The sequence below is a fragment of the Panthera uncia genome, chromosome X, assembly GCF_023721935.1.
Source record: "Panthera uncia isolate 11264 chromosome X, Puncia_PCG_1.0, whole genome shotgun sequence".
Taxonomy (NCBI): domain Eukaryota; kingdom Metazoa; phylum Chordata; class Mammalia; order Carnivora; family Felidae; genus Panthera; species Panthera uncia.
This window is the reverse complement of record NC_064817.1, coordinates 85,827,701-85,847,798: the sequence shown is the minus strand read 5'-3', so window position 1 is coordinate 85,847,798 and position 20,098 is coordinate 85,827,701. Positions and strand designations below refer to the sequence as shown.

The following is a 20,098-nucleotide window of genomic DNA, read 5'->3' as shown; positions in this document are numbered from 1 at the left end:
CTGGCTACTTTTCTCCATCAATAAATAACCCATCATTCGATGAAGCAACAATTTCATTTCCTAAGAAAATACCAGACAGGACATCACTCAGAACTTTAAAAAGCCCTGTTTGGTAAGTCTTTGGTAAATATATATTTAGGTAATGATAAACCATGAACTTAGGCCAGATTCACAATCCCCTTCCCTGCTTCTGTGGCCGTAGTTATGCAAGGAAATTGGGGGTGGGGGATGTTCATAGAGACCAGAGGCCCTAGCCCAGCATTAAAACCATTTCCTTCTGTGGCTCTTTCCCAGCCAGTGAATGGCCTCCATATGAAACTGGCCTTCAGAAAAGTCATGCAGTAGGCCAGTGTTATCTTTCTTCCTTCTAGCTTTTGTTTTGCACTCTGCTCTGGGTCCCTAGCATCTTCATGCTCCCCACCAGTACCCCCAGATCCTTCCCTGCAACATCCTGTATAAAGTTGCTTTCCAGGGCAGAGGGAGCCTATGCCTTCCCTCCCATCAAAGCTGACCTGTCCAGTAGGTAACTCCTCCGGAGCTCTGTGACTGGTTGATAAGACATCAAGAGATACAACTATAATAGTCTAGCTACTTTCCACTGTCTCAACCTTGGCATTCTCACATGCTTAATTCATTGCCTTAGAGGAAAGGTTCTGGAGCTCCTCTGTGACACCTAGGGGTCCTAGGTTTCTTAGACTTGGGGTATTGTTGGTGCATGAAATCCATGGTAGCTACCAACTGGGCATTCTGCCCACAGCATTTCGTTGTTTTGTGGGGTGTTTTTCCAGGTAGAACCAAGATCCTGCTCCATGAAGTCAACTGGGACAATACTAGGATATAGGTGAAATGAAGTCAAGTGGGGATAACGACACAACCAACCTCCCAGGAATAGGTGTGATGATTAAATTAAGCGATACATGTAAAGCTTTCAGGACAATGCCTGGTATAGTGTTGTGTCCAGTGGACATTAGCTGTTGTTATTCCCAACCACTGAAGATAGGATGGCCAGCTGGCAAGGATTCAAATCCAACACATCTCTTGAGTACAAATGGTGCCTCTTCTGGAATGTGCTCACTTTGTCTCTCTTGACCAGGAGGACCATACTTAGACTCCTGATCCCTTGTTTTCCCCAAACACACAGCCTCTCCTGGCTGCCTGCTGCTAACCCCATTTGCCATCCATGCTACAAACCCTGGTGTCTTTTTTTCTCATTATAACCCAGAAGTCATACACTGGCAGCAAATACGTGCTGTGGACATATTTGTTTGGATCACATGGTAATTTTTTTAAATTTAAATTCAAGTTAGTTAACATACAGTATAGTTTTGGCTTCAGGAGTGGAACCCAGTGATTCATCTCTTACATATGACACCCAGTGCTCATCCCCAAAAGTGCCCTCCTTAATGCTCATCACCCATTTAACACATACTCCAGTCAGAGAAAGACAGATACCATATGATTTCACTCATATGTGGAATTTGAGAAACTCAACAAATGAACATAGGCGAAGGTAAGGAAAAATAAGATAAAAACAGAGAGGGAGGTAAACCATAAGAGTCTCTTAAATACAGAGAACAAACTGAGGGTTGCTGGAGGGGAGATGGGTGGGGGGATGGGTTACACGGTAATTTTTTTTAAGATTACAGTTGGCTGACAACATGTAAAAGTCAGGAGATATTCTGTTAAAAGCTGGAATTTGGGTTCCTTCTTAAAAAATTTTTTTGATGATTCTTTTATTTTTGAGAGAGACAGTGTGAGCAGAGGAGGGACAGAGAGAGAGAGGGAGACAAAGAATCCGAAGCAGGCTCCAGGCTCTGAGCTGTCAGCACAGAGCTGGACGCAGGGCTCGAACTCACAAACCTCGAGATCATGACCTGAGCTGAAGTTGGATGCTTAACCGGCTGACTTACCCAGGTGCCCCCCCCCCCACACCTTTTTTTTTTAACTCTTAAGATCCAGCAACACAGGCACAAATTCTGGTTGGTAAATATCTGTAGCCTCTGAGTGGTGCCTGCCCCCTTAAAACCAGCCATGTACTCTATGTCTTCCACTATTTCCAGCCGACCCGCATCTCTCTGTTACTGACACCAGCAGTAAGAGAGCAGTAGCCCTTCAGGGCCCACCAGGAAGAGCCTCAATGGCTTGTTTCAACTAGAGCCTGCATCAGTGGCAAGAGAAAACAGGTTTATCTTCCTTGGAGGTGAGGGAAGGGGCTCAGTGTTCACAAAACTCAACCACCCAACTCTACTTCTTGGATGTAAAAGGCGTTCCTTTCATCCTGGGGAAAGTTGCCCTTTGCTGATAATGGGCCAAATGATCCCATCTAATGGAGAATGGGAATACACACACACACACACACACACACACACACTGAATGTTTGCATCCTGCTATAAACTCATCTCTCCTTAAACAAGGAAGTCTACATATGTCTATTTCAACTAAGTGGTCTTTCTTGCCCAACAGCTAAGGCTTTGTCCGTGGAGTTTATAGGGCCATGTGTTATTCAAATACTTTGGGCTGCTTTGTGGCTACACTCCTGGGCATTCTTCCGGAAAACATTCTGGAAGCTAAGAGCCTGCAGGGTGGGATGGAGAGAATACTGAATGTTAACTCAGCCAATCTTCCCCAGAAGGCCAGTCAGCATCTGAGGGAACCAGGGCAGTTGCAAACCCAGCCGAGTGGCCAGGCACGGTAGAAATGTTTGTAGGAGTACCAAGTATCTGCAGCTGGCTTGAAGTCTAAAGAAGAAAAATAGATCAGGGGCGCCTGGACTGCTCAGTCCGTTAAGCGTCTGACTCTTGATGTTGGCTCAGGTCATGTTCTCAAGCTTCTTGAGTTCGAGCCCCAGATCGGGCTCTTGGCTGACAGTGTGGAGCCCGCTTGGGATTCTGTCTCTCTGCCCCTCCCCTGCTTGTGCTGTTTCTCTCAAAACATTAATGAACTTTAAAAAACACAGCAGATCTGGGGCAGCTTGGGTGACTCAGTCAGTTAAGCGGCTGACTTTGGCTCAGGTCATCATGATCTCACAGTCCATGGGTTCCAGCCCCACGTTGGGCTCTGTGCTGACAGCTCAAAGCCTGGAGCCTTCTTTGGATTCTGTGTCTCCGTCCTCTCTACCCCTCCCCGCTTTGTACTCTGTCTCACTCTGGGTCAAAAATAAATAAAACTTTAAAAAATTTAAAAAAATAGCAGATCAGTTCTTATGAGCTTGGGGTAATAATAAAAAACACTTAGGTAGCTCTTACAGGCCAGGCACTGTTCCATTATCTCACAACAATGTGATGAGAGAGGTTCACTTTTATTAATGAGGAAACAGGCATGAGAGGTTAACTAACTAGCTGAGGCTGTGAAACCAATTAGTATAAAAGCAAGGATCCTCTCCTCACCACTACACCATGGTTTTCAGTATGGGAAGGGAACACCAACAAGAACATCACCTGGGAACTCCCTAGAAATTCAGGGGCGCCTGGGTGGCTCAGTCAGTTGAGCGTCCGCCTTTGACTCGGGCTATGATCTCATGGTTCACAGGTTTGAGCCCCGCGTGGGGCTCTGTGACGCCAGGCTGGAGCCTGCTTCAGGTTCTGTGTCCCCTCTCTCTCTGCCCCTCCCAGCCCCCTCACTCTCCATCTCTCAAAAGTAAGTAAACAAACACCCCCCAAAGGCCTGTTTCTAAACAAGCCCTCCAGGTGACTCAGATGCAAGTTCCTGTTTGAGAGCCACAACCTAGGGGGTGAGGACTCCCAACAATTGTAATATAGCACTGCAGGTTGCCTGCAGGAAAGAGCTGGCAGAATATTCAGTCAATTGAATAAGAGTTGAAAGGCATACTGGGGGTGGGCTTGCGGGGGGATAGACTTCCAACCAGCTTGTCCCAGTCCCTGTGATTCCATCATTAGCCATCATTCCTCTGGATTATGAAGGCTTTATGATTTAGAAGATGTATTTATTAAAATGCAAATTCCATCTGGTAAAGTGAATGCCATAAGCCAATTTGTTATGGAATCTTAAGGAGAACGACCAACCATTTCTGTTTGCCTGGGACTGATGGGCTTCTGGAGTTGCAGGACTTTTACTGTAATAAAATAGAGACAGTCTTTCCAAAGTTCAGATCTGCCCAGGACCGAGCTGGTTCCGGGGAGTCAGGACTTTTGGTGCTAAGAACAGAAAGTCCTTGGCAAACCTGGGTAAGTTGGACATCATGGACTGGATTACAGTGGGCATTGTCACATGTGACTTGGAAGCCACACAGCAAAAGATGTTCCAACTTTATTTAATTTTCTGTTTTATTTAAATTTTAGTTAACATACAGTGTAATATTGGTTTTAGGAGTAAAATTCAGGGATTCATCAGTTACATACAACACCCAGTGCTCATCATAACAAGTGCCCTCCTTAGTACCAATCACCCATCTAGCCCATCCCCCACCCACCTCTGTCCATCTGTCCATCTACCCTCAGTTTGTTCTCTATCATTAAGAGTCTTTTGTGGTTTGTTTCTCTCTCTTCTTCCCCCCATCTTCCCATATATACATCTGTTTTGTTTCTTTTTTTAATGTTTATTTATTTTTGAGAGAGAGGAAGAGTGAGAGCAGGGGTGGTGCAGAGAGAGGGAGACACAGAATCTGAAGCAGGCTCCAGGCTCTGAGCTGTCAGCACAGAGCCTGACGTGGGGCTCGAACTCACAAACCATGAGGCCATGACCTGAGCCCAAGTTGGATGCTTAACCGACTGAGCCACCAGCTGCCCCAAGATGCCCCGACATTAAACATGCATTTGACAGGAAACTTTTCAGGATCACATTTTCCCAACTTCAGTACATGGATGGAGGTCAGCTTTTGCATCCAAAAAAGACCCATGGCGTTACTAGGACACATAATTACACAGCACCAGACACTTGGATGAAATTTAGTGCTGAAAGATAAAGGGTTTAAGATGTATGCTTCCAAAAGTTCTACAAATGGCAGTGCCTACGTGAGGCAGGAGACGATGCCTCCATTTACAATTATGGTAACAAAGATTCTTCAAGCCAAGGGGAAAGACGCTACTCAAGGGGGAAAAGCAGGCAATAAAATGGTAGCTATCGTTCTGAGGTGCACGATCTCAACCATGTCAGGACAAGGTAGCACAATAAAGGCTGGAGGAGAATACGTTCCTGTGCTAATATCCCTTACTGCTGGATGGGGGGATCGTGCCCGGCTGATGCGTTTCTGCTTCCTAGTTCTCTTGTGTAACGTCCAAATGTCTGCGTCACCGTGGCATCAGCAGACAATCAGCATTCATCAAGGAGGGTGACAAGGACAAGGACGGGGAGCCCTCCCGCCAGTGGACTTGTTGGAAGGAGTCCCCCAACGTGGAGGGTGCTCAGGGGACGGGACCCTCCCCAGGGAGGACTCCCCAGCCTGCAGCTGCGGAAAGAGAGGTCCAGGCACCTTTGGCTGGCGCTGGACAGGACGCACACAGCTCTGCCCACCGGCAAGGAAGGGAGGGACTTCCCTTGCCTGATTTTGCTCTGACTCAGTGGTTGCTCCCACCTGCCACCTGTGTTGAAATCTTCCCTGGAAGCTTGGCTGGACAAGGAGGCTGGGCATAATCTGAGGTTAAAAAGTAAACTTTTGGGGCGCCTGGGTGGCTCGGTCGGTTAAGCGTCTGACTTCGGCTCAGGTCATGATCTCACAGTCCGTGAGTTCGAGCCCCGCGTCGGGCTCTGTGCTGACAGCTCAGAGCCTGGAGCCTGTTTCAGATTCTGTGTCTCCCTCTCTCTCTGCTCCTCCCCTGTTCATGCTCTGTCTCTCTCTGTCTCAAAAATAAATAAACGTTAAAAAAAAATTTAAAAAGTAAACTTTTGTATTGGCCTTTCGTATGGCGTGGCTTTGGGGGCGATTTAGTTAAAATGGTGTCCTGATGCGTGCCCTGGCAACACTGAAGGGGTAGATATTCGTGGGGGGCTCTGATAGGGTCCACGTGCCCCCTTTTATGTGTCCTGGATGCTCTAGCAGGGCCTTTGGGCTCTTTTGGAGAAGCGTCTTTGTGAAGGGGCAGGAGGTACTTTTCTGATGCCCACTCCTCTTCTTCCCCAGTGGGGTTCACATGCCCCTGGTTCAGCGCAGGCCTGGTGTGTTCACAGGAGAAGAACACAGGCCGGAAGCCAGGCAAATCACATAGTCAACTGCTAGGACGTGCTCAAGGAGTTCCCCTACTTTGAACATCCCTCTTTCTCACCCCAACCCCAGTACAGTTTCAGAATGAGGAGGGCTTTTGAGGAGGCCTGGTGTATAGTCTGACTTTGGGGTAAATGTTCTGCTCTGCAGGAACACTGATTAGAGGTCAAGGTCAAGGATCCTCATCAGTTACCACTGGAATGGGTATAATGGAGTTTTTTTTTTAATTTTTTTTTAAATTTACATTTATTTATTTTTGATAGAGAGAGACAGAGCACAAGCAGGGGAAGGGCAGAGATAGAAGGAGACACAGAATCCAAAGCACCGAGCTGTCAGCACAGAGCCTGACGTGGGGCTTGAACCCACAAACCGCGAGATCATGACCTGAGCCTAAGTCAGACGCTTAACCGACTGAGCCACCCAGGCACCCCTGGAGTTTTTTTTTAAGTTCATTTATTTATTTTGAGAGACACAGAGACAGTGTGACTAGGGAAGAGGCAGAGAGAGAGGGAGACAGAGAATCCCAACCAGGCTCTGCACTGCCAGCGCAGAGCCCAATGCAGGGCTTGAACCCATGAATCATGAGATCATGACCTGAGCTGAAACCAAGAGTCAGGCACTTAACCGACTGAGCCACCCAGGTGTCCCAACAATGGAGTTTTGGGCACGATGAAGGAAGACATTCAGCTTTTGAGTCCCTTTGGCAAACTCATTCTGTCCTCTCCCTGGAGCCACACAGGAGCAGAGGGAAGGTTCAGAACTGAGCTACCTACCCAGGTCAATGCAAATATCTGCCCAGGAAATCATGCAAATACCTCCAGAGCAGGCCTTGCAGGAAGCAGTCTGAAGGCATATGCAAAGCCCAAAGTACACAGCTTGCTCCCAGAAGTCCCAAACTGTCCCGTCTGTTTTCCCTTCACCCTGCCATGCGGAAGCCCCAAACTACGCTTCCGACCCCCAAGGCCACAAAGGCAAAACACAAGCTGTCCTTTCACAGAGGGGAGCCTTAAAAAGTACAACAGGAAGCAAACGGCTGTCTCCCATCTCCATGTTACATTTTCTGCAAGGTTAACAATCCCTGCGCTGTTTCTGTCCTACTCCTTAATGACCCAAGTGGTTCAGCTATTAAGTGATAAATCCTCTGTGTATTCATGGCTGGCTGGTTCAGTTCTGTAGCCCAAACTGAAACAATCAAGATAATTGAGCTACCTCAGAAGACTTAAGGAAGCCAGCTGCTGTGCAAGATGGAAAACAAATTCAAGCGGCAGTAGGAGCCCCATCCCCAAGAAAGGCTGAAGCAACACACCGAATGGGATACAGGGCATAGACTGCATAAAAGGGCAAGTGGAGGATGAAATGGGGAAAAGAGCTACTAGTTCCTTCTGGTCACCTTCCCACTCCACTTTTGCTTTGCATCCAGGCGGCCAGCTGAAGCCAGCTGGTGGGATTTACTCCCAGTGGCTCCTCCAAGGTCCCAGTCAGCTGGGAGGATGGGCTAGCCACCTATCAATAGAGAGGATCTAGAAGGATGCCCTCCAGCTCCTGTCTCTTCACCTCCTGCCCACCCAACCAACATCTGCTTTCTGAAAAGAAATGTGGAGGGGCAGAGAAATGTCCCTTCCTTCCCTTCTAGGTTGTTTGACTGGTCTAATAATGAAATTGACTTAAGACGGATTAACTGGAGAAAACCAAATTTAATTGTGTGTGTATGGGAGCCCTAAAATATCCTGAGCTGAGGAAAGGGGTAGAGGTCTGGGGATACCAAGGGGAGGAAGGCCACTCACAGGAAGGCAAGAGGGGATGTTTCAAAATGGAGTTTGCCCTGGTGGGAGAAATAAGTCCACTGACCCAATCAAAGGAGGGACATGGAGACTTGGAGCACAGTGAAGTGAGGCTTTAATCAATATTCTTGCAAGAGCAGGTGTCTGATGGACAGGCACACTCCTGGCAGTTACAGCAGGCAATTTATCTCCTAGCATGAAGTCCCTCCCCTGATTCCTCATTGGCTGAGTACCACAGAGGTTACAGCCTTACCCGGAAGTCGTCTATACCCATGTAAGGCAAAAAGTAGTCTGATTGGAACAAATGTACATTCCCTGAAGTGATGCAGAAACTTTCGGTCCCTCCTTTCTTCTTCGGCACATGCTGCTTGCAAATCCCGGGAGAATAAGCCCGCAAAACGAAGAGGGGAAGAAGAACCAGAAAGTGAAGTGTCCAAGGGTTTGGGACTCCATTATGGGGGGAGGGTTCATATATATTTCCAATAGGTTGTAAACCTACTGTTAACTAGACCGCACAGCTTTTATTTGGTATTTCTGAAAATGTATCATCTGCCTTACTTCTCACACCTGGCATGCACATAAGATTCTTAGGTAAAAAAGGTATCTCTGGTAATTGCTCACCCCTGGCTACAAGTCCCCTTTCCAAGAAAAATATAGGCAATTGGGCAGGAGGTAAAGAGCTTTTCCTGAATCCACAGGGTTTTGATTGCCTTTAGCTCAAAACAGTCCTCATGCTAAAGTGACATATCTTGAGGTAGTCATTTCTGCTTCCTCTTCAAATGCTGACCAGCTTTTTCTTTTGTAGATTTTAGATACCAAGCGGGCTTGGTTGGGCAAGCAGATAATGTTTGGCTGATGGTCTTTGGAGTCACTGTCACTCAACGGGCATGTTGTACAGCCACATGCCCACTCACTTGCCACAGAAGAATATATGAAGCCCAGTACCTTCTCTGTGGGCTACAGGTGTTTAGAGGTATTTCCATTGTGTTTTCCTAGAGAACAAGCTCCAGTTTGGTGGTCCAACATCTGAATGATTCATAGTCTTTTTTCGTAAGTAATCTCTACACCCAGTGTGAGGTCCTAACTTACAACCCTGAGATCAAGAGTCACACGCTCTACCGACTAAGCCAGCTGGGGACCCCCATAGCCTTTTTATAAACAGATTGCTGTTCACCATGTCACAGCCTGACTCACTTCTAGATGACTGACTAGAAAATCACTTTTTTAAAAATGTTTGTTTTTAAGAGAGACAGAGAGACAGAGAGCGAGCAGGGGAGGGACAGAGACACACACAGAGAATCTGAAGCAGGCTCCAGGCCCTGAGCTGTCAGCATAGAGACCAATGCGGGGCTCGAACTCACAAACCACGAGATCATGACCCGAGCTGAAGTCGGACGTTTAACCAACCGAGCCACCCAGGAACCCCAAAATCACTCTTAACTCCAAACTTACAAGACCAAACATCGTCATCCAGCAAAACATAGCATTTGGCTCTCAGGTGCAATAAATTCAGGTTTTTCTCCTTGACTGAACCACACGAATGAGAGTTTCATTTACCCAGGGCCAACCTCTTTTCTGAGTGAACCATGTTTAGGTGAAGAGATACATGCTCAGAACAACTTCTCATCCTGTCTCCATTTGGTCTCCTTTAATCCTGTCTCCATCATGCACACACATGACAGATCGATCTTTCAAGTATTCATTTTCTAAGCTTTGGTTTTGAAATAATTACAGACTCCCAAGATGTTTGAGAAATAGGGCCGGGAGGTACCTTGTACACATCCTCCAGATTCCCCTCAATGGTGACATCTTACATAATTACAGTATATTTCTGAAACCAGGTTTATTATAAGTAACTAGACTGCAAACATTGCTCAGATTTCGGAAGTACAAAATGAAGTTGTATAATACTATAATGAATCTCTAGTGCCCAAAGCTTCCAACTGAAATGTCTGCCTGCTGTTCAAGTCCTTCTGTGGTCAGGCCCCCACCCTACTCAAGCAGCCATGGTTCCTACTGCTCTCTCTTTTTTTACATTTTTTAATTTTTTTTTTTTTTTTGAGAGACAGAGGTGGGGGAGGGAGATAGAGGGAGGGAGGGGAGGAGAGAGGTGAACTCTTCACGGACAGCAGGTAGCCCGGTGCGGGGCTCAAACCCATGAGCTGCGAGATCGTGACCTGAGCTGAAGTCGGACACTTAACTGACTGAGCCACCCAGGCACCACTCCCCCCCGCTCCCCCCTGCTCTCTTAAGCGCATAGGCCTTTCTCTGTGGGGCTACTGTGTTCACTGTTAGGACTCATTGCTGTCTCTGGGTACCTCTGCTCCAGCAATTCTCTCTTCATTGCTTTTCCAAATTGTACCCTTTCATCTAAGTCTGGCTCATATCTTGGCTCTTCTGTAACACTTTCTGGAGCTGCTCTACCCTTCCTTGAGCTTTCCTTCTTCCGAATTCCTTATGGCCAGAAATGAATTTCAGCACAGTTGTGGAAATTAGCATGTAAGGCTTTTTTTGTTTGTCTTTGTAGCCTTGCATTCCCTGTCATAAAATGTACCATATTAGCCATTTTTAGGTGTAGAGTTCTGTAGCAGTAAGTACATTCATGTTGTTGTTCAACTGTTGCCACTGTGTAGTTCCAGAACTTTTACGTTATCCCAAATTTAAATTCTGTATCCATTAAACAATAACTCTCCATGCCCCTTTCCCAGTGTCTGGTAGCCATGATTTTACTTTCTGTTTCTATAAATTTAACTGTTCTAGGTGTCTCATATAAGTGGAGTCATACGATGTTTTGTCCTTTGGTTACATTAGAAAAAATTGTTTGAAGGGGCACCTGGGTGGCTCAGTCGGTTGAGTGTCTGACTCTTGATTTCGGCTCAGGTCATGATCTCACAGTTTGTGGGTTTGAGCCCCGTCTCGGGTGACAGCATAGCACCTGCTTGGATTCTCTCTCTCTCTCTCTCTCTCTCCCTCTCTCTCTGCCCCTCTCCCACTCTCGTGTGTGTGACAGTGCATGCATGTTCTCTCTCTCTCAAAATAAATAAATAAATAAATAAATAAATAAATAAATTTTAAAAAAATTGTTTGAAGACTTTTGCTAGATAGGAACCTCTTCAAGGGCCCAGCCCCCTGCTGAAATGAGAAATAGGTAGGTAGGTAGGTAGGCGGATAAATAAGCGTAGGGGTATTCTCACAGTATCCAGCATAATTTTGGGTAAATAACAGATGTGGTTAACAAACCAAACCCCTCATTTTTTAAAAAAACCAGAAATATCTAAGATAACTCCCTGGTCTTTTATTGTGGCTTTCTTATCTTTGGGTTAAAAACACGTTCTGGGGCTGGGCCTGCCTGTGCATAGGCCCAGTGGGTTTGGGCTGTGCTCACTGTGCCTTCCTTTGGGCCCATTTCCCAAGGTAGCTGTTGAGCTCACTGAAGGAAGAGAAAATATTTTTTTGATGTCTCTTTGCAGCACCCATGGCAGGGTCTGATCCCCCAAAAGCCCTTGGGTAACGTTAGGATAGGTGGGGTGGGGGGTGGGCATTGCCTGACTGTCAAGGAGTGTAGTCTGATAACCAAATGCAGATGGGGAAGTGCTTGGCACCAGGTTATAGGGCAAACCAAATCCTGCACGGCAGAATACTTATGCTCTGGGTTTCTTCCCTGGAGATGAGCAATCGTCGTAGCCAAGATGAATATTTCAATACATGCCAGGTATTACTCCACACACTTGACATGTATTCTCTCTTTTAATCCTCACAACGATCTTAAGAGATGGGTACTATTGTTAGTTTTGTTTCACGGGTGAAACCGAGGTTCTTCAGTCTTCTGGGACTCTGAGTTCTTCAGAACTCTTCTGTTCTTCTGGGTTCTTCTTTCAGGGCTGTTCTTCAGCTGAGGTGGTTAGACCTCGCGGACAGGGTAGGGGACTTAGCGCGTCAGTTAGCTAGGCTCCCTTCCAAGGCCGGACCCTGGCTGGAAAATGGCTGCCCTTGGTCATAAGGAATAAGAGACTTCAAGATTGAGGGTAGCCTCATCCGTGGTGACAAAACAACTTCAAAAGCCACCCTACTGCTAACGGTTCAATGATGTCATGGTCATATATTAAGGACAGCGTGTTTTTAAAAAAATATTTTATTTCACTTTATTTTATTTAACTAATCTCTCCACCCAACGTGGGGCTCAATCTCACGATCCCGAGGTCAAGAGTCGCATGCTCTACCAACTGAGCCAGCCAGGCCGGGTCCCAGGACAGCATGTTTTGATATCAAAGAGCACTATGAACTTCTTGGGAGCTAAGGACTGTATAAACTGTGAGAACTTCAGGACTGTTGGCTAAGGCAAATCCTATGAAAGAGGCATTGTGTTTTCAGGGCTCCCCCACCTCCACCCCCTGGGAACTCGTTTATTTTATGGGAAATGAATGATATCCAGCAATTTCGTTACCTAGCTGTGAGATTAAAGCATAGTCCCTTGGGAACCCAGCCCACTTCATGTATACAGGAAGTGACCCCCAAGTGGCTGCCTGAGTTTTAGAACAATATATGTCCTGCAGGAATACTTTTGACAACAAAACTTCACTGAGTCCCTGAAGCAACAGAGTTATCAGCTTTGGTTCAGGTGAAAAAATAAAGCCCCGGATGAAGCCACGAAAATGCATCACTGGGCTGAGAGGAGGCCTGGTGGGGCTTTGCAGTCGGGAATGGGGTGCAAATGGTGTCCCGGGAGAGAAAGGCAGGCCAGGCGTAGGGGACGATTTGAGAAAAACCTGCAGGTTGGGATGTTCATAGAGTATTTGGGCGGCACTAACATGAGCAGATTGGTTGAAGTGGATGGCTCCTGTTGGGGCCCCCGGGAGGCAGCCGTGGGAGACAGGGCTGGAAATGCAAAGTCCTCTTAGGGAAGAAAGGCAGGCAGAAGTATCCGGTTTGGAAACAGGCAGAAATAAGTTGCTGTGCCTAGAAAGCTCAGCTTAAAAGGCTTAGCTCACAGGGCACCTGGGTGACTCAGTCAGTTGAGCATCGGTCTTGGGCTCAGGTCATGATCTCACAGCTCATGGGTTCGAGCCCGCATCAGGCTCAGTGCTGACTGCTCAGAGTCTGGAACCTGCCTCACACTCTGTGTCTCCCTCTCTCCCTCTGCTCCTCCCATCTCTCAAAAATAAATGAACATTAAAAAAAGGCTTATCCCATGGTGAGCGACTCCATTGCCCTTGTAACAGAACAGTTCTCTGGGGTCTGGTTGGGCCACCCCTCTTCCGGCTGCCACTTTTTGTTAGGTGCCAGCCATGCTCATGGTAGCATAAAGGACAGCCACAAGACCAGCTGTGCTTCTCAGATGCCTGGGTTCCCTCCGCAACACCATACCAAGACTCTTGTCAGTTGTGTGCTCTTGTACTTGAAGTTTGTCAAGACTAACGTGACACAGGAAATATGTCAGGCAAATGCAATCTTTATTCACAGTTATAGGTGTTTCCGCCTCACATCTATTTTGACTCTCTTACCCTGGTAAGCTGAGCTGGACAGTGAAGGTAACTCAGACCCCCTTTACCCTCTCTTCTAGCTTTAAACTTGGGCCAACCCAAGAACAGGGCAACCAACTTCTTATTCCCTTTCCCCTGCCCGTCCCCTTGCCCTGCTTAGCTCTCCTGCCCTGGCTTTAGTGATGTGGAAGAAGCAGAGGAGAGGACTCACCTGGCAGAAAGAAATCACGGACTCCTTTGTTCCTGTTCTTTCATCTCCCATATTCTAACCTTGATTCATATCAGAGAGCCCCTCCCTGAGGTTAGAGAGAGGGGTAGTGAGGCTATGTGGCCCTGACTCATATATATACCCAGTCCCTGTTCTGGTTAAGCCTCTGGGTTTAACAGCAAGGCATGTAGCCAACTAGGGGGTACAATTGTCCCCTTCAAGCAAGATCAGGGTGGAGCTGGACCCCTCGGGGCAGGAGGATGAGTGGATATCAGAAAAATCCCTCCTGCCCCTTCACAAAGATGCTTCTCCAAAAGTGCCCAAAGGCCCTGCTAGAGCATCCAGGACACATAAAAGGGGGCACGTGGACCCTATCAGAGCCCCCCACGAATATCTCAAGCCCTGCATTGGGCTCTGCGCTGGCAGTGCAGAGCCTGGTTGGGATTCTCTGTCTCCCTCTCTCTCTGCCTCTTCCCTAGTCACACTGTCTCTGTGTCTCTCAAAATAAATAAATGAACTTAAAAAAAAACTCCAGGGGTGCCTGGGTGGCTCAGTCGGTTAAGCGTCTGACTTAGGCTCAGGTCATGATCTCGCGGTTTGTGGGTTCAAGCCCCACGTCAGGCTCTGTGCTGACAGCTCGGTGCTTTGGATTCTGTGTCTCCTTCTATCTCTGCCCTTCCCCTGCTTGTGCTCTGTCTCTCTCTATCAAAAATAAATAAATGTAAATTTAAAAAAAAATTAAAAAAAAAACTCCATTATACCCATTCCAGTGGTAACTGATGAGGATCCTTGACCTTGACCTCTAATCAGTGTTCCTGCAGAGCAGAACATTTACCCCAAAGTCAGACTATACACCAGGCCTCCTCAAAAGCCCTCCTCATTCTGAAACTGTACTGGGGTTGGGGTGAGAAAGAGGGATGTTCAAAGTAGGGGAACTCCTTGAGCACGTCCTAGCAGTTGACTATGTGATTTGCCTGGCTTCCGGCCTGTGTTCTTCTCCTGTGAACACACCAGGCCTGCGCTGAACCAGGGGCATGTGAACCCCACTGGGGAAGAAGAGGAGTGGGCATCAGAAAAGTACCTCCTGCCCCTTCACAAAGACGCTTCTCCAAAAGAGCCCAAAGGCCCTGCTAGAGCATCCAGGACACATAAAAGGGGGCACGTGGACCCTATCAGAGCCCCCCACGAATATCTACCCCTTCAGTGTTGCCAGGGCACGCATCAGGACACCATTTTAACTAAATCGCCCCCAAAGCCACGCCATACGAAAGGCCAATACAAAAGTTTACTTTTTAATCTCAGAGTATGCCCAGCCTCCTTGTCCAGCCAAGCTTCCAGGGAAGATTTCAACACAGGTGGCAGGTGGGAGCAACCACTGAGTCAGAGCAAAATCAGGCAAGGGAAGTCCCTCCCTTCCTTGCCGGTGGGCAGAGCTGTGTGCGTCCTGTCCAGCGCCAGCCAAAGGTGCCTGGACCTCTCTTTCCGCAGCTGCAGGCTGGGGAGTCCTCCCTGGGGAGGGTCCCGTCCCCTGAGCACCCTCCACGTTGGGCGACTCCTTCCAACAAGTCCACTGGCGGGAGGGCTCCCCGTCCTTGTCCTTGTCACCCTCCTTGATGAATGCTGATTGTCTGCTGATGCCACGGTGACGCAGACATTTGGACGTTACACAAGAGAACTAGGAAGCAGAAACGCATCAGCCGGGCACGATCCCCCCATCCAGCAGTAAGGGATATTAGCACAGGAACGTATTCTCCTCCAGCCTTTATTGTGCTACCTTGTCCTGACATGGTTGAGATCGTGCACCTCAGAACGATAGCTACCATTTTATTGCCTGCTTTTCCCCCTTGAGTAGCGTCTTTCCCCTTGGCTTGAAGAATCTTTGTTACCATAATTGTAAACGGAGGCATCGTCTCCTGCCTCACGTAAGCACTGCCATTTGCGTAACTTTTAATGCACATAGTACCACGGTGCTAGACCCTTCCATGATATTTACTGTTGAAAGTTAAAAGCAATGATAGGTGTTAGTGTCTGAGGGCTTATTATATGCCACGTACTAGTCTACATGATTCATATGTATTAACTCATTTAATCACACAATATATGAGGCAGGTGCTATTATTACCCCCAGGTGATAGACTGGGGCCCAGAAGAGAAGAGTGAGTCCCAAGCTGGGCTTAGATCGCGGGCATTGTGGCTCTAGAGCCTGTGCTCTGAGCAAGTGTAAATTGGCCAGTCTTAGAGCAAAATGCAATCATCAAGTCAGTTTACAATCTAATATGCAATATACACAATAACACTTTCCAGTCAAGAGAGGTATGCTCAGGATCCAATACACGTTCTATCACTGGTTGACACTCTAAAACTCTAATACGGCTTATCAGCTATAGGTAACTCACCTTTCTCAACAATGCTGAAAATGTTAGGGGAAAGAACACAGGGAAAAAAGCATTTTTGCTTTTCTTAAGTGTTACATGTATGCGCCAATTCTCCACAAACCCAAAACTTATTTTTGGAGAAAAATCACCCTTGCAGAGAGTACTTGGTGATGTTACCATGTAACAGGGAAATTTGCCAATTGGGTACTGAGCCTCCCTTTCCTCAAAGTAGCATTTAAATATTTATTTATTTATTCATTCATTCATTCATTCATTTATGAGAGAGAGAGAGTGGGAGTGAGCAGAGGGGCAGAGAGAGAAAGAATCCCAAGCAGAGCCTGAAGCGGGGCTTGATCCCATGAACGGAGGGATCAGGACTTGAACCAAAATCAAGAGTTGGACGTTTAACAGACTGAGCCACCCAGGCGCCCCCTATTCAGAGTGGCATTTAAACACCTCCTTCCCAACAGATACAGACGGTGGCACTTCCAGGACCCAAAATACTCTTTAGGTCTCTTTCTTTTCTCCTCTGCGTCTTAAAAACCTCCCCATTTCTCCATCCAGACTGCCTGAGATTTAGCCCTCTCCCTCTCTGGTCCCATCACTGAAGTGCTGATGTGGGTGTGGGCTTTGGTCAGGGTCAAAGCCTCCATCCGCTGTTGTGAGCAGAGCTCCCCACAATAGCAACAATCCACCTGCCTAGCAAAATTCATCACCGTGCATTCCCAGAAGTCCTGGTCCCTCAGGTGTCTCTCGGTTCTTCTACACCCCTGACAGGGTTCCCGAACTTGCTCTGGATTGCTCGGAACCAGTTCCCCCTCTCTCCCTTGGGGTCTCCAACACATTTGTCTCACCTTGGAATGTAGGTCTTGGGAAGGATGCCCCTGCAGTAAAACCTGTCCCGGGGCTGTTGCCGGGAAGGGGGCACCAGCCTGGACCCTCTCAGGCCAAGGAAGAGCGGCCTGTGCTCCCTCCTCACTATACTCTGTTTGGGGCCAGTTCCTTGGCCCCACATTAACCCCCATACTTGCAACAGAAGACTCGCCCTGGGGTCGAGTCTGCACCTGGTCTGCTGTTGCAAATGATACCCAGGCTTGTACTGTCAGAGGCCAAGGACCAGCCGAGACGCTTCTCTCCTTTCTATTCCTTCTTTTATAGGCGGTTCTCTTCTCCTCATTTTCTGGGCTGTCAGCAGGGGGGGACGCCCCCTCCCACGAGGCCTGCCCCAGACCCTCAGCCGAGCCGGGGGCACCGTCCTGTGCACTCTGGTACGGAGTGCCGGCTGACGTTTTATTTGCCTCACCCTTCTGACCCTTGCTTTTAGGCCCCGCGTTGACACCATCACTAGCAAATGACGATGCCCCTGCTGTAGCCATCTGCATCTGGCCTGGGCCTGTGAACGACACCCAAGCCTGTACTGTCAGAGGCCAAGGACTGGCCATGACCTTTTTGTTCTTTTTATTTCTCCATTTATGGCTGCCTGTCTGCTCTCCTTTTATCTCCTCATTGGCTGCCACTGACGCCTCCTCAAGAGAGGCCTGAGCTGTACTTTCTGCTGGCAGTGGGGCACCAGCATGTGCCTTCTCAGGCCAGGTGGCAATGGGTACCTTCTCCTTGTCATCCCACTCCCTTTCCTCCCTGTTTTCATACACCGCGCCGACTCCAGTATCAGCAATCGGCAGAGCCCCTGTGACACAAGTCTGGCCCAGAACTGGGGCTGCAGAAGACGCCCGGGTCTGTAGCGTCAGAGGCCAGGGGAGATATACAACCTTGTTTTCCTTTCTATTCCTCCTTTTCCGGCTGGTTTTCTTCCCTGTGTTGCCCTGGCTGCTGGTCCCCTGCAACGCAGCGTGACCCGGAACCTCACCTGCGTGTGGGGCATCAACCTCAGCGCTCAGCCCCAAACTAAGAACAGACATTTTTTCCACCTCATCGTACTCTCCTGGCTCCATGCTTTCCTGTCCCACATGTACCCCACTACTTGCGGCGGACACAGCACCTTCAAGCGGAGTCTGAAGCCCAGGCGGGGCTCTTGCAGGTGCTGCCACCGTGGCCGGGTCCATGTTGCATGCCTGGGTCATCGGAGGCTCCATGTAAGTTAGAATGTCTTTTTCCATGTTTCTGCCCCCTCTGATTTTTCTGTGCTTCTGTTACCGGGTCAGGTAAAGCGTTATCCTGGAGCAGAGAGAGCAGAAGTAACCCAAGAGGCAAATGTGAGTTTAGTCAAGGCTAGCAAAAAGCCCCTTCTTCTTCTTCTTCTTTTTAAAAATGTTTACTTACTTATTTTTGAGAGACAGAGATTGAGTGAAAGGGAAGGACAGAGAGGGAGAGAGAGAGAATCCCAAGCGGGCTCCGCACTGTCAGCACACAGCCTGATGCAGAGGTCGAACGCATGAACCGTGAGATCATGAGCTGAGCCAAATCAAGAGTAGGACGTTTAACTGACTGAGCCACCCAGGCGCCCCTCAACAAGCCCCTTCTTGAAGGAGGGTATCAAACATCATTTCTGAGGGCTGAAAGCAACACTAGGCCCCAGGGATACCTGAAACGATTTCGGAACACAGCAGGTTGGGGAGGCTGTGGACTAGTTGAAGGTGTCAGACAGCTGTTCTCATTGGAGGCTGGCTCATCAATGCAGGGCCAGATCTATGACTGCTTGTGTGGTATATCTACCAGCAACTCTGGATGCCCTCAAAATGCTGATGGATGACACAACTTTTGGTCTTTACCAGCCTTCAACATCAGCACTGTCTTCTTTGAAAGCAGAGGACAACACTGGAGAAACAACAACGGAAGATATTTTCAGGAACATTCCCATTTGCACCCAAGAAAGAGGTACAGAGACATGGGTTAATGGTCAGGTATAGACTTCAGCATGGTTACCTTTTGATGCCTCAGACAGTCTTGGGAGACCAAACCATAGGTGAGAAAGCAGTGGCTGAGCCTATAAAATCAGAGGAGAAAAAAGCATCAACAAAGTCAGCCTGCCCAGGTTCCCGCAGAGGGGCCTGTCTGAGCAGACTCTTACCTGACTATCCTAGAAACACTTTGTCAGAGTTTCTTCTCAAGCTTTCTCTTTTTGGTCCCATGTAGAAGAATTGGTGCACATGCCAAAGACCCTGAGTGTCTACACAACTTGGTAACACAGCCTCTTCATAAATGGGTGAAGAGATTCTGTTCAGCTCAGCATGGCATTAGCATTTAGGCTTCCTTTACTGGTTTCTGATTCTTCGTAGGGTGAACATCCAGATCTGGGCTGAAGGCCTCATTCCAACCTATTCTTCACAAATTCTAGATAAGCAGGACTCCAGAGACAATGCCTGTTTCTCAGATTCATAAACTGTCCCGTCGTCTTGCAAATTCTCCTCCTTTCCTTCAGCTCTCTACTGCACTATATATATGTGCAACAGAATCTTGGAATGGGCTAATTATTTACATAATATCCTTTCTCTCCGAGCAAACTTTTTTTGTTGGCCTTTTTATCAAAAAAAATAATAATAAAATAAATGAAGGAGGGATCAAACTCCCTTTCTGTAGTTATGACGAACACACAGAGCTCAATGGAGCCCCTGTGTTTTCCTTTGATAAGAAAGTGTAACCACACAAAACAGCAAAGCAAGCCCTGGCATTGACCAAGTAGGTTTACAAATGGAAAGCTTGTTTTTGTTTTGTTTTTATCTGGGACGTGTTTTTATCTAGAACAGGAGACACAGCAGTGTCTCTGTGAATGCGGTGTGCCCAGTGGAGGTGGGGGAAGGGCCCTCTGGACCTACTCTAGGGGGCCACAAGGGGCCTAGAACTCTTTCTGCATGGGTGATAGTCTCACCTAATCGTCTTTCAATGGCTCCCAATGTAAGACTGTAGGAAGAGGAATCACAGAGCAGAAAATCGCATGCACTGACTAGCTAGCACGGTTTCTGCCTTTTAAACATCTTCCCTGATGCAATGGTTAGCTTTTTCACCACTTGGTACATAGGTTAACATAGCTGCGGTGCTAAAGCTAGCTTAGCTCATGACAAATGCAGAGGTTATCGCTAGATGAAAGCCAGCTGGCTGGCTGCCAAGAGGCCACAGTAGGTGAAATTTACCTTGTTCA

General features: G+C 47.8%; 1 protein-coding gene and 2 non-coding genes across 4 annotated transcripts; 1 reads left to right on the top strand and 2 right to left on the bottom strand.

The window, feature by feature from the left end:
• Window positions 1–6,499: 6,499 nt before the first annotated feature.
• On the bottom strand, window positions 6,500–6,584 carry TRNAL-UAG (transfer RNA leucine (anticodon UAG)). Its single transcript has one exon. It is a non-coding gene; the product is annotated as a tRNA-Leu (tRNA).
• Window positions 6,585–14,166: 7,582 nt separating this feature from the next.
• On the top strand, window positions 14,167–14,251 carry TRNAL-UAG (transfer RNA leucine (anticodon UAG)). Its single transcript has one exon. It is a non-coding gene; the product is annotated as a tRNA-Leu (tRNA).
• Window positions 14,252–14,931: 680 nt separating this feature from the next.
• LOC125931899 (uncharacterized) lies at window positions 14,932–19,716 on the bottom strand. Of its 2 annotated transcripts, XM_049644172.1 has the most exons (4): window positions 19,031–19,716; window positions 18,886–18,946; window positions 18,545–18,777; window positions 14,932–18,177 (listed from the first exon to the last, which is right to left on the bottom strand). In XM_049644172.1, exon 4 carries the CDS (start codon window positions 18,117–18,119, stop codon window positions 16,539–16,541), a length of 1,581 nt encoding a protein of 526 aa, XP_049500129.1. In that variant the 5' UTR covers window positions 18,120–18,177; window positions 18,545–18,777; window positions 18,886–18,946; window positions 19,031–19,716; the 3' UTR covers window positions 14,932–16,538. The 2 variants fall into 2 exon arrangements, with proteins under 2 accessions (XP_049500129.1, XP_049500130.1); XM_049644173.1 differs by lacking the exon at window positions 18,545–18,777.
• Between the last annotated feature and the right edge of the window lie 382 nt (window positions 19,717–20,098).

Coding starts and splice junctions, on each gene's coding strand:
- LOC125931899 (XM_049644172.1), bottom strand. CDS start 18,119: ATGGAAAAAGACATTCTAACTTACATGGAGCCTCCGATGACCCAGGCA.